We start from the raw sequence: 13627 nt of genomic DNA on the forward strand, positions 1-13627 counted from the left end.
TAACCCTAATCCTACAGGGGCCACTAACCCTAATCCTACAGGGGCCACTAACCCTAACCCTAATCCTACAGGGGCCCCTAACCCTAATCCTACAGGGGCCACTAACCCTAACCCTAATCCTACAGGGGCCACTAACCCTAATCCTACAGGGGCCACTAACCCTAAACCAAATCCTACAGGGGCCCCTAATCCTACAGGGGCCACTAACCCTAACCCTAATCCTACAGGGGCCCCTAACCCTAATCCTACAGGAGCCCCTAACCCTGATCCTACAGGGGCCACTAACCCTAATCCTACAGGGGCCACTAACCCTAACCCTAATCCTACAGGGGCCACTAACCCTAAACCTAATCCTACAGGGGCCCCTAATCCTACAGGGGCCACTAACCCTAACCCTAATCCTACAGGGGCCCCTAACCCTAATCCTACAGGAGCCCCTAACCCTGATCCTACAGGGGCCACTAACCCTAATCCTACAGGGGCCACTAACCCTAACCCTAATCCTACAGGGGCCACTAACCCTAATCCTACAGGGGCCACTAACTTTAACCCTAACCCTTCAGGAGCCACTAACTCTAACCCTATAAGGTACATTCTGACCCTAACCCTAAGCCCCACTCCAACTGTCCCTAAAATGGCTCAATCTAAGGAACAAAAACAGGATTATTTTCAGTTATTTATACATGAGTAAAAAAAATAATTATGATTCTATTCCATTTCTCTAATAATCTGATCTTTCCTCTTCCTCTAAAACAGGGGTCACCAATCCTGGTCCTTGAGGGCCGGTATCCTGCATGTTTTAGATGTTTCCCTCTTCCAGCACACCTGACGGTCATTCTCAGGCTTCTGCAGAGCTTGATGATAGGCTTATCATTTGAATCAGGTGTGCTGGAAGAGGGAAACATCTAAAACATGCAGGATTCCGGCCCTCGAGGACCAGGATTGGTGACCCCTGCTCTAAAATGTCCAGACTGGACCTTCAAATGTCCCGATGCTGTTGGTGTGATGTTCTAAAATGACCAACCCTTTGGAACCCTCTGGCACTAGAAGGCTGTCAGTTATGGGATGTACCCCATAACCAAACATCTGTAAATATATGTATAAATGTGAATCTAAATGGGTAAAGTCAGTGTACAGTCACACATTCACATTTGGACTTTTGCATATTTCTCTGTACAGGCCTGGACTAACCCTAACCCTAACCCTAACCCAGAACACCTTTACATAGTTGTTGTTTTTCCAGTAAATACATTGAATTGAGTATTATTTAGACTCTCTTTATCATAGGTGAATAAAAAAAACCCTAATCATTCAAAGCATTAAAAAAATGGGTCAAAACTTTGTAAAGTGCATTGGACCATCTGTGATCGGTTCTATCTGATCGGTTCTATCTGATCCATTGGATTTGAATCTGGCTTCAGCAGAACCCACCATGGATTTCTGCAGGTAGAAAGTCCTGAACACATGCAAATGAAGGCAGGTAGGGTTCAACCAGAGTCCACATAACATTCTTCTAACCTCCATGTTAACCCTAACCCATGTTAACCCTAACTGTCTTCCTCCATACCTCAGCTGTGCAGCCTGATAAGGAAGTGTTACCACATCTCACACACACACACACACACACACACACACACACACACACACACACACACACACACAGTTTGGTTAGGGTTAACACTAGGGTTAGGGTTAACTCTCGAGTTAACACTAGGGTTAGGGTTAACCCTAACAGGTTGAAGTGGAGCCGTGACGTGACGGAGCTACACCGTCCTGTCGGTCTCGCGCGCGCCCCCGGGCAGGCCCCTCCGGTTTGAGGGAGGGGCGGAATGGGCAGCTCGTGCAGGCTGTCCGTGAAGGAGGCGGGGCTCAGCTGCTGCAGGACCGTCTGCATGGCGGTGAGGACCAGCGGGGCCGGACTCCTGCCTAGCAGGTACTTGAACGTGTCTTCGCCCAGGACCCTGGTCCAGCGGTCCGGTTCCGAGTCCAGATCCGCCTTCATGTGGAAGTGGACCTTGGGCATGAACAGGAGCATGTGGTCCAGGCACCGCCTCCTGGCCCCGCCCTTCACGTCCTCGCAGTCCCGGAGCTTCTGCAGGATCACATCCAAGGGGGTCAGTCCGTCCCGGTCCCGCGCCTGCGGGCACGCGCCGTTCCCCAGCAGCATAATAACGGCCTCGGGCCGCACGAGCTCGCAGGCCAGATGTAACGGGCTTCTGCCGTCGTCCGGGTGGAAACAGCCGCCGCCGTGGGTCCCGGAGGGTCCGCCGGGTGTCCGGTGCAGCTCCTGCAGGATGAGGCCGAGGATATAGCGGCGGTCATAGCGGACGGCCATGGCCAGGTGCGGAGCGGAGGCCGGGCAGCAGCAGAAGCGCTCCGCGGGCTTGGACAGCGCCTGGCCGGTGTACCGGCGGAGCAGGTACCGGGCGTACGCCTGGTGGTCGTGGACGATAGCGTACAGCAGAGCCTCCGAGGGGGTGTAGGTCCGGTGGCCGTCCTCCTCCTCCGTGTAAAAAGTCTCCATCGTTCGCATGTCCTCCAGCATCCAAACCGGCTTGAGGTCCCGCACGGCCCGGTAGAAGAGCAGAGAGAAGCAGCGGCGGTGTTTGTGGAGGCTCCGGTCCGACGAGCCGACGGTGACCGAGGCCATGGCCCCGGACCCAAAGGAACCAGTCCAACCGAACCGAGTCCGACCGAAATAAACCAGTCCGAACCCTGCCCGTGTCCTCAGGCGGGTCCGGGGTCCTTCATGTCTCCGGGCTCAGACTGGGGACTTGATCTGACACATGGGCTCCGTTAACCCCACAGACCCGGATCATCAGGGTCCAGTCCGCAGTAAAAGGCACGGACTCACATTCCTGGACCCGAACCCGATCCTCTGACAGCTGCGGCAGTGCCCTCCGCAATACGGAGCATGGAGTGCGCATGCGCTCACTGGAACAACGTCCGGGAGATCTGGAAACTTTATTGACAAAGAGAAGTCTTATTTTCAAAGGGACATAAATTAATTCAGTCATCTGGTCCACAGTCAGTGGAATGTGGGAATGAACAGAAACACTAAGGTACAAAATGAGGCTCCGAGATTATTAGAGATTGAAGTAAAAAGGGACAAGATTAGGAGGGTTATCAAAATTCCGAGGTGCCACAAACGCAACAGTTCCAGTAAAGTGGTTCTGTATTTGATCAATAAACTGAGATATTCTGGTGTTTGACATGTTTTTGTAAATGACCTCATGTCTGTGCTCATTAGTTTATTGTTGAAATACTGTGACTTTGGCCTAAATATTATGACTTTATTAGAATAGTCTGTCATTTTTCTTTGATCTCAGTCTCTGTTTTTGTAGGTTCTCATGTGTCCAGGTTTGGGTTCTTCTTGGTAGTTCTTCTGGGTGCTACTGGACTGGTTTTGCTCTTTTGAAAACGTTTGTTTCTTATCAGTTCTAATAACTGGGGCGGGGAGGACTTATAAACCTGCAGGGGGAGGGGTCTGTGGGGGTGTTAGTAGCAATTTAAGTGTTAGGGTCCTAGAGGGGGTGTGTCCTAGGGGTAGGGTGGTAAGGGGGTGTGTCCCTGGGGGTAAGGTGGTAAGGGGGTGTGTCCCTGGTGGTAAGGGGGTGTGTCCCTGGGGGTAAGGTGGTAAGGGGGTGTGTCCCTGGGGGTAAGGTCGGTAGTGGGTATTGATACAGTCGGTAATGATGTCACAGCTGCGGGCGGGGAAACCTGAGGGCGAAAACAACACCCCCCCCACCCCGTCCGCTATAACGTAAAAATGTGGGGTTTCAACTTGTTTTGCTAACGCTAACAAATGGTCATGACGTCTTTGAGTGACTACTGATCTATTAAAACATTCAGTCTACTGGGGTTGGATTGCTGTCCTTAGGGTAAGGGAGATTATATTATTATTATTATTATTATTATTATTATTATTATTATTATTATTATTATAGTAGCCTAGCCCAGCTAGTTATGGGTGAAGGCGGGTTCACCCTGGACATGTGACCAGTACATCACAGGACTGAACACATAGACACAAATGATCATTAGTCCCTTTTCCATTGATCCTCAAATTGTACAATTATAACTTGCACGTAAATTTTTTTCTAATGGAAAAATGACAATTTTGCCAAAACTCTCATTTTTTGATTAAAAGTTTTTGCGCCGGCAAGAGGTGGTTTTTGGGGCGAAGCACAAATAGTATATGACACAAAACTGCAACAGAAAGACCTTGTTCCACAATTAGAGTCAGGTGAATTTAAAAAACAGATGTTGACAGACATTACACCAAGAGAAGTAGAAGAGTTGAACCCAAACATGTCTGTTATGTTGGACACAGCAGGAAACCACATCATTCAGTAGCCGACTGAGGGAGAATATAGAAGAATAAGGAATATATCTGTCAATAAACACCATATTTACATTTGTCTCCATGTTCATTGAACGACTTCTCGCGTCATCTCACAATAATAAACAAATCATAGTGTTTGTGATTTAATGGAAAAAACAACATTACACACTTCTGTTTTTACCATATTTAGTAAATATGGGTCAAGTTTTGTGCAGATGGAGAAGCCACTACTGTCACATTGACACCTGTGGGTGGCTTCGATTGTCCAGTGTTTTCAGCTTTTGTGCAGTTCTCCCACATTTGAAAAACAGTGAAGTATTGAACTGGATTCCACTCAAAATCATCAGGCCTGTTTTTCCTTTTATCAACTTTATTTTAGTTTTCAGGATAGCTTGAAAAGGTTTATACATTTGTCATAGGTGAAAACCTTGAAAAAAAACAAACAAACAAACCCAGTTTAAGTAATATACACACATTCACATTTAAGTTTTAGTACAGACTGGGAAAAACTGATAAGTATTTCACAGTGGAACAACTTTACTAAACCCAAGATTATTTACCAATAGCTTCATTTATGCAAATTTTAGGATTAGTTTTTTTTTTTTTTACCACATGAATTAATAGGAAATTAAATTACCATTTTAAACCATTTAATGAAATCAAATTAAACATTTAGTTTAGAACTTAATTTTAACTCTGTATTCTTACTTATTAAATTAATGGATTGACTATTAACACTTTAACCCATGTATCAAAAAAAATAATCATCAATAAAGTGCGCAAATAAAACTCCAAACAAAAATCCGAGTGTCCATGAAGGCAGCATTAGCGCAACAGCGACAGAGCAACAGGCATAGCACAGGGAAAAAAAAAACAAAAAACAGCACAGGACAAAAAAAAAAAAAAAAAAAAAAAAAATTGCATAGGAAAAAAAACAAGACAAAGCAGATAGCACAGAAGAAAAACAGATAGCACAGGACAAAAAAAAAAAAAAAACAGCACAGGACAAAAAAAAAAACCAGATAGCACAGAAAAAAAACAAAACAAAACAGATAGCACAGGAAAAAAAAGATAGCACAGAAAAAAAAGATAGCACAGAAAAAAGAAAACAGATAGCACAGGACAGAGTCTTCAACAGTGCATGCTCAGTAGTGCTTTGAAGCTGACCCGCTGTCTCTGCAGCGTTGAAGTGAACACCCACTTCTGCACAGAACTTAGTCATGAGTTGGTGTCATATTTACAGCCATCTGCAGCTGCATTCCTGCTGTGGCCTCCTCCTGGTACCTGCTGGTTCCATCCTGGTACCTGCTGGTTCCATCCTCTCAGTTTGGGGGTCACTGGGACAGTCTGCATCTGTCCATCTGTGGGTGGGACAGTCAGAAGGTCCAGGAGGTCCAGAGGGTCCAGAAGATCCAGAGGGTCCAGAAGGTCCAGAAGATCAAGAGGGTCCAGAGGGTCCAGAAGGTCCAGGAGCTTAGACCTGCTCCATGGCTTGGACCATCCATGTTCCTCCAGAAGTTTCCACAGTGGGTACAGGTCAGGAGCTTGGACCGGACCTGACAGGGTCTGGGTCTGGTGGTCCGTCATACACAGTGGGTTCACATTCACACACACACACACACATACGCACGCACGCATGCACGCACACACACACACACACACGCGCACGCATGCACGCACACACACACACACACACACACATACGCATGCACGCACGCACACACACGCACACACACACAGCTCTAGGTGAATGCATGGCTCATTTTCCTACTGGAGTAAATATGGTACAAAAGGAACCCCATTCAGACAGTGCATGAGAAAATGAATGACGGGATCCACCTGAGCAGAAACATACAAATAGAACAGGAACGACCCTAACCCTAACCCAAATAGAACAGGAACGACCCTAACCCTAACCCAAATAGAACAGGAATACCCCTAACCCAAATAGAACAGGAATGCCCCTAACCCTAACCCAAATAGAACAGGAATGCCCCTAACCCTAACCCAAATAGAACACGAATGCCCCTAACCCTAACCCAAATAGAACAGGAATACCCCTAACCCAAATAGAACAGGAACGACCCTAACCCTAACCCAAATAGAACAGGAACGACCCTAACCCTAACCCAATAGAACAGGAATACCCTAACCCAAATAGAACAGGAATGCCCCTAACCCTAACCCAAATAGAACAGGAACGACCCTAACCCTAACCCAAATAGAACAGAACGACCCTAACCCTAACCAAATAGAACAGGAATAACCCTAACCCAAATAGAACAGGAATACCCCTAACCCAAATAGAACAGGAATGACCCTAACCCAAATAGAACAGGAATGACCCTAACCCAAATAGAACAGGAATACCCCTAACCCAAACAGAACAGGAATACCCCTAACCCAAATAGCACAGGAATACCCCTAACCCAATAGAACAGGAATGACCCTAACCCAAATAGAACAGGAATAACCCCTAACCAAACAGAACAGGAATACCCCTAACCCAAATAGAACAGGAATACCCCTAACCCAAATAGAACAGGAATGACCCTAACCCAAATAGAACAGGAATGACCCTAACCCTAACCCAAATAGAACAGGAATACCCCTAACCCAAATAGAACAGGAATACCCCTAACCCAAATAGAACAGGAATGACCCTAACCCTAACCCAAATAGAACAGGAATACCCCTAACCCAAATAGAACAGGAATACCCCTAACCCAAATAGAACAAGAATAACCCTAACCCAAATAGAACAGGAATAACCCTAACCCAAATAGAACAGGAATACCCCTAACCCAAATAGAACAGGAATACCCCTAACCCAAATAGAACAGGAATGATGCTGTCATGGTGGCAGCCCATGTCCTTTGTTCTCAGGCTCTGGGCCTGGTTCTGGGTTGGAGTGACGGGGAGCATGTGTTTGGGCTTGCTAGCTAGCTGGTCTAGTTTTGTTTGTTTCTATTAATCCATATTTTCATTTCATATTTATCATTTTTGCATCCTTAGAAATAGTTACATGACCCACAGATCAAAACACATTTGCATAGCTTAGTCTGTTTCTTTGTTCCTTTTGTTACCTAACTGTTTGGTGCTCACTCCATGCTCACTCCACCTCATCACCAGATTCCAGGCCTGACCGACAAACAGGAAGAGGGAGGTTCCCAAACCTTTTATAGTAGAAGGCATCAGGAACTTACCAAGGGTGGCAGCCATCAGAGGGGAGTTTTGTGAGTTGGCTAGAAGTTTACCTTTAAAATGCTCTAAACTAAGTTTAAACTGTTAGAGGACTTTTTGGGGGAGTAGTAAATAAAAGTAGTGAAATGAGGTTTAGGTAATGTGTCAGTATTATTCCAGTACATGCTAACTGAAAGGCAAATTGAACATTATGGTTGGTTGTTCATGTGGGAGGGGCAACGGGTATAAAAAGCCTGGGTAGATGATCCTCGAGCCAGAAGTGTGGTTCTGCTTGAGGGAAGCAGGTCACTGAAGCTGGTTTCCCTTAGCCATGGGCTGAGCTTTATTTTCTGTGGTTGAAGACTGATTTTCCTTATGTTTTGTCAAGCTGTTTCTCATCAGTTAGTTTAGTTTTTTTTAGGCCCGAGCCGAGTAAAGCCGGCGCAGGGCCTATTGAGTCTGCAGTGGGCGCATGGGGACAAAAATCGCCAGTGACGCGGTCGCCACTCTCACACATATTCACATTCACGGCACTGAGACCTTTCCGAAGATGTACATGACCTGTGCACAAATCGCATATTTACACCTGCTCAGAATGAATGGGAGTCAATGGGACACGCCCAGTCGGGGTCAGTCACGTGGGTGTAAGTGCACGGACACGTGACATCTGACCCCACAGACATGTGGGGGACCTCAAGAGCTTTCAAATAAGGCCAGATATGTGGTTGCCATAGAAACGGCTATATTGTTCTTGCTCAGGTTACTATTTTTTTTTTTTTTTTTTTTTTTCATTTTTCTTCTCCTGCTCTTTGAGCTCAAATTTGACCCCCTGAACATTTACGAAAACTCACCAAATTTTGCCTAAAATTCAGAAGTGCGAGAAATTGAATTTACATATAGGTTTCGTAGATGTCGGTAAAGAAATGTTGCGGCAGCGCCCCCTTGAAAAGTGGAAATGCATTGCGCCAATGGGAGCGTGTCCAACATAAAGTTTGTCGTAGAGCCACGAAAATCAGTACACAGATTCATCATGAGGAGACAAACAAAAAATATTATGGCCACGCCCCTAAACCAATCCTTAGTCGGCTATATTGGATTGAAATTTCCAAAATGCTGAGTCAGCGTTTTCGCTGATGTATTATAACTATCTCCTACAAAGCCGTTTGGCCAAATGAGCTCAAAATTGGTGTACAGTATCTAGAGAAGTGGGGCATCAAAAGTTAGCTGAATTTTTTGAATCGGTGTCACCGTTTTTTGTGCAATGAGGTTGCAAACTTTGCGAAGATTTTTTGAAAATTTACCATCATAAAAATTGCTTCAGCTTAGACATACAAACACCAATTTGGCCAAAATTTGACTCAGACGTCTATCTCCCAGGCCTACACCCATTTATTAAAAGAAATTGAAATTTCGCACTATAGCGCCCCCTACAAATGTACATTTACAAAAATGACATCAGTTCGGACATACGAACACCAATTTGGCTCAAATTTGACTCAGACATCTGTCTCCCAGGCCTACACCTATTTATCAAAAGAAACTGAAATTTTGCACAACAGCGCCCCCTAAAAAATTTGTAATATTTTTTTATTAAAATTGCTTCAGTTCGGACATATGAACACCGATTTGGCTCAAATTTGACTCAGACGTCTATCTCCCAGGCCTACACCCATTTATCAGAAAAATTTGAAATTCGGTGCCGTAGCGCCCCCTACAATTTTATCTTTACAAAAATTACTTCACGCTAGACATACGAATACCAATTTGGCTCAAATTTGAATCAGTTGTCAATCTCCCAGGCCTACAGTCATTTATCAAAAGAAATTGCCACTTCACTCAGTAGCGCCCCCTACAAATTTACCTTCACGAAAATTGCATCAATTCGCACATACAGACACCGATTTGGCTCAAATTTGACTCAGTGGTACATCTCGCAGGCCTACACCCCATTCAATGGAAGAAATTTAATTTTAGCTGCATAGCGCTCCCTACAGATTTACTTGCACAAAACATTCTTTAGTTCGGACATACAAAAAAAGATTTGCCTCAAATTTGAATCAGTTGTCAATCTCCCAGGCCTACACCCATTCATCAGAAGACATTGAAATTTGGTGCTAGACCGCCACCTGCTGAACGATGGACATACTTCTACTGGACGTGCCCGTGGTGAGGGCCTTTAGATGCCGCTTGCGGCTTTACTTTTTTCTTCTCACTAACACAGCTCAATCAGTGATGTTACCTGGGCAACCACTGTAAATAAATCATACTGCGGTGAAGATCATTCCAGCCTCCTGGTGTGTTTCCTCCTCCACATGGCCAATCATCACACTAACCCCTAACCCAAATAGGAAAGGAATGACCCTAACCCTAACCCAAATAGAACAGGAATGACCCTAACCCAAATAGAACAGGAATGACCCTAACCCAAATAGAACAGAATGACACTAACCTTAACTCTAACCCAAATAGAACAGGAATGACCCTAACCCTAACCCAAATAGAACAGGAATGACCCTACCCTAACCCAAATAGAACAGGAATGATCCTAACCCTAACCCAAATAGAACAGGAATGACCCTAACCCTAACCCAAATTGAACAGGAATGACCCTAACCCTAACCCAAATAGCACAAGAATGACCCTAACCCTAACCCAAATAGAACAGGAATGACCCTAACCCTAACCTTAACTCTAACCCAAATAGAACAGGAATGATCCTAACCCAAATCGAACAGGAATGACCCTAACCCTAACCTTAACTCTAACCCAAATAGAACAGGAATGATCCTAACCCTAACCCAAATAGAACAGGAATGATCCTAACCCTAACCTTAACTCTAACCCAAATAGAACAGGAATGATCCTAACCCTAACCCAAATAGAACAGGAATGACCCTAACCCAAATAGAACAGGAATGATCCTAACCCTAACCCAAATGGAACAGGAATGACCCTAACCCTAACCCAAATAGAACAGGAATGACCCTAACCCTAACCTTAACTCTAACCCAAATAGAACAGGAATGATCCTAACCCTAACCCAAATAGAACAGGAATGATCCTAACCCTAACCCAAATAGAACAGGAATGACCCTAACCCCAACCCTAACCCAAATCGAACAGGAATGACCCTAACCCTAACCCAAATAGAACAGGAATGACCCTAACCCAAATCGAACAGGAATGACCCTAACCCTAACCCAAATAGAACAGGAATGATCCTAACCCAAACCCAAATAGAACAGGAATGACCCTAACCCAAATAGAACAGGAATGACCCTAACCCTAACCCAATAGAACAGGAATGATCCTAACCCAAATAGAACAGGAATGACCCTAACCCTAATCGAACAGGAATGACCCTAACCCTAACCGAACAGGAATGACCCTAACCCAAATAGAACAGGAATGACCCTAACCCTAACCCAAATAGAACAGGAATGACCCTAACCCTAACCTTAACTCTAACCCAAATAGAACAGGAATGATCCTAACCCTAACCCAAATAGAACAGGAATGATCCTAACCCAAATAGAACAGGAATGACCCTAACCCTAACCCAAATAGAACAGGAATGACCCTAACCCAAATCGAACAGGAATGACCCTAACCCTAACCCAAATAGCACAAGAATGACCCTAACCCAAACCCAAATAGAACAGGAATGACCCTAACCCAAATAGAACAGGAATGACCCTAACCCTAACCCAAATAGAACAGGAATGATCCTAACCCAAATAGAACAGGAATGACCCTAACCCAAATAGAACAGGAATGACCCTAACCCTAACCCAAATAGAACAGGAATGACCCTAACCCTAACCCAAATAGAACAGGAATGACCCTAACCCTAACCCAAATAGAACAGGAATGACCCTAACCCTAACCCAAATAGAACAGGAATGACCCTAACCCTAACCCAAATAGAACAGGAATGATCCTAACCCTAACCCAAATAGAACAGGAATGACCCTAATCCCTAACCAAAATAGAACAGGAATGACCCTAACCCTAACCCAAATAGAACAGGAATGACCCTAACCCTAACCCAAATAGAACAGGAATGATCCTAACCCTAACCCAAATAGAACAGGAATGACCCTAACCCTAACCCAAATAGAACAGGAATGATCCTAACCCAACCCAAATAGAACAGGAATGACCCTAACCCAAATAGAACAGGAATGACCCTAACCCTAACCCAAATAGAACAGGAATGATCCTAACCCAAATAGAACAGGAATGACCCTAACCCTAATCGAACAGGAATGACCCTAACCCTAACCCAAATCGAACAGGAATGACCCTAACCCAAATAGAACAGGAATGACCCTAACCCTAACCCAAATAGAACAGGAATGACCCTAACCCTAACCAAAATAGAACAGGAATGACCCTAACCCTAACCCAAATAGAACAGGAATGACCCTAACCCTAACCCAAATAGAACAGGAATGATCCTAACCCTAACCCAAATAGAACAGGAATGACCCTAACCCTAACCCAAATAGAACAGGAATGACCCTAACCCAAATAGAACAGGAATGACCCTAACCCTAACCCAAATAGAACAGGAATGATCCTAACCCTAACCCAAATAGAACAGGAATGACCCTAACCCAAATAGAACAGGAATGACCCTAACCCTAACCCAAATAGAACAGGAATGACCCTAACCCTAACCCAAATAGAACAGGAATGATCCTAACCCAAATAGAACAGGAATGACCCTAACACTAACCCAAATCAAACAGGAATGACCCTAAACCTAACCCAAATAGAACAGTAATGACCCTAACCCCAACAGAACAGGAATGATCCTAACCCTAACCCAAATAGAACAGGAATGATTCTAACCCTAACCCAAATAGAACAGGAATGACCCTAACCCTAACCCTAACCCAAATCGAACAGGAATGACCCTAACCCTAACAGAACAGGAATGACCCTAACCCTAACCCAAATAGAACAGGAATGATCCTTACCCTAACCCATGGAAAAGCCTTGGAGTCATGAAAAGCCTCTGTCTGATCAAATACTGATGAATCCAGTCACCAGATAAGTCCAGCAGTTCAAACTGTGGACGCAGTTGGATTGGTTTAAAATAAATATCCTTGGATTTATTAAGCGGTGAAACAGGAAGTAGACCCTGTCTATAGACATGTTCAGATTCATTTTAACTGCAGGCCTGTTCTGTGCGTTTGAACCATTAGTCCTGTCAGTTCTAGAGCTAGGATGCACCAAACAGAGGAGACGAACGGGGACATTCTGCTGTCGTTAGAATGGACCAAACAGAGGAGACGAACGGGGACATTCTGCTGTCGTTAGAATGGACCAAACAGAGGAGACGAACGGGGACATTCTGCTGTTGTTAGAATGGACCACATGTTCACATGATCTAATAGATGTAAAAAAAAAAAAAATATATATATATATATATATATATATATATATATATATATATATATATATATATATATTATATCTGTAAACACGTCACATGAGTGAGTCACACCACTGCACCAGTGACATGGAGCTTCTACAGGACACCAGAGGTTTACCTCAGTCCTGGAAATCAGATCAATCATTTATCACTAATCAGTAATGATAGTTTTCCTCCACTAGTACCCTATTTGAAGTCCCCTAAAACAAAGACATCAGCCGCTTCCTTTAAACCAACCAGCAGAATTCATACAAAACTAAAAGGTCTGGGTTTAAACCAGGACATTGAGCTCTTTATAGTTAGTCTTAGGGTGTATTCACACCTGAAAAGTGCTTTGGTCCGCTTATTTGATTCAGATCAAACGCAGACTTTATTTTTTTTTCATCTGGGTCGGATCGCATTCATATTGCACTTTTTGCTGGCAAAATGCGTGAACAGAAGCACGCATGTGACGAACTGCGCTGGCATTGGACAGAAAAGTCAGGGGCGGGGTGAATCAGAGACAGCCGGTGTTGATGAAAATAGACGTGGTGCTCCTACATACAGTTATCATTTTCAGAATATAAATTGTATTTTTACAGACACAAATTTACAAAAATAATGTTAATGGATTGGATTTTATATAGCGCTTTTCTAGACACCCAAAGCCCTTTTAC

At 44.4% G+C, this 13627-nt stretch overlaps 1 protein-coding gene across 1 annotated transcript; it reads right to left on the bottom strand.

Annotated features, from left to right (window-relative positions):
• Window positions 1-894: 894 nt before the first annotated feature.
• LOC115415756 (ankyrin repeat domain-containing protein 9-like) lies at window positions 895-2650 on the bottom strand. Its single transcript, XM_030129395.1, has one exon. The coding sequence runs from the start codon at window positions 2648-2650 to the stop codon at window positions 1532-1534; it is 1119 nt and encodes a 372-aa protein (XP_029985255.1). The 3' UTR covers window positions 895-1531.
• Window positions 2651-13627: the final 10977 nt, after the last annotated feature.

Source organism: Sphaeramia orbicularis, unplaced genomic scaffold (assembly GCF_902148855.1).
Source record: "Sphaeramia orbicularis unplaced genomic scaffold, fSphaOr1.1, whole genome shotgun sequence".
Lineage (NCBI taxonomy): Eukaryota > Metazoa > Chordata > Actinopteri > Kurtiformes > Apogonidae > Sphaeramia > Sphaeramia orbicularis.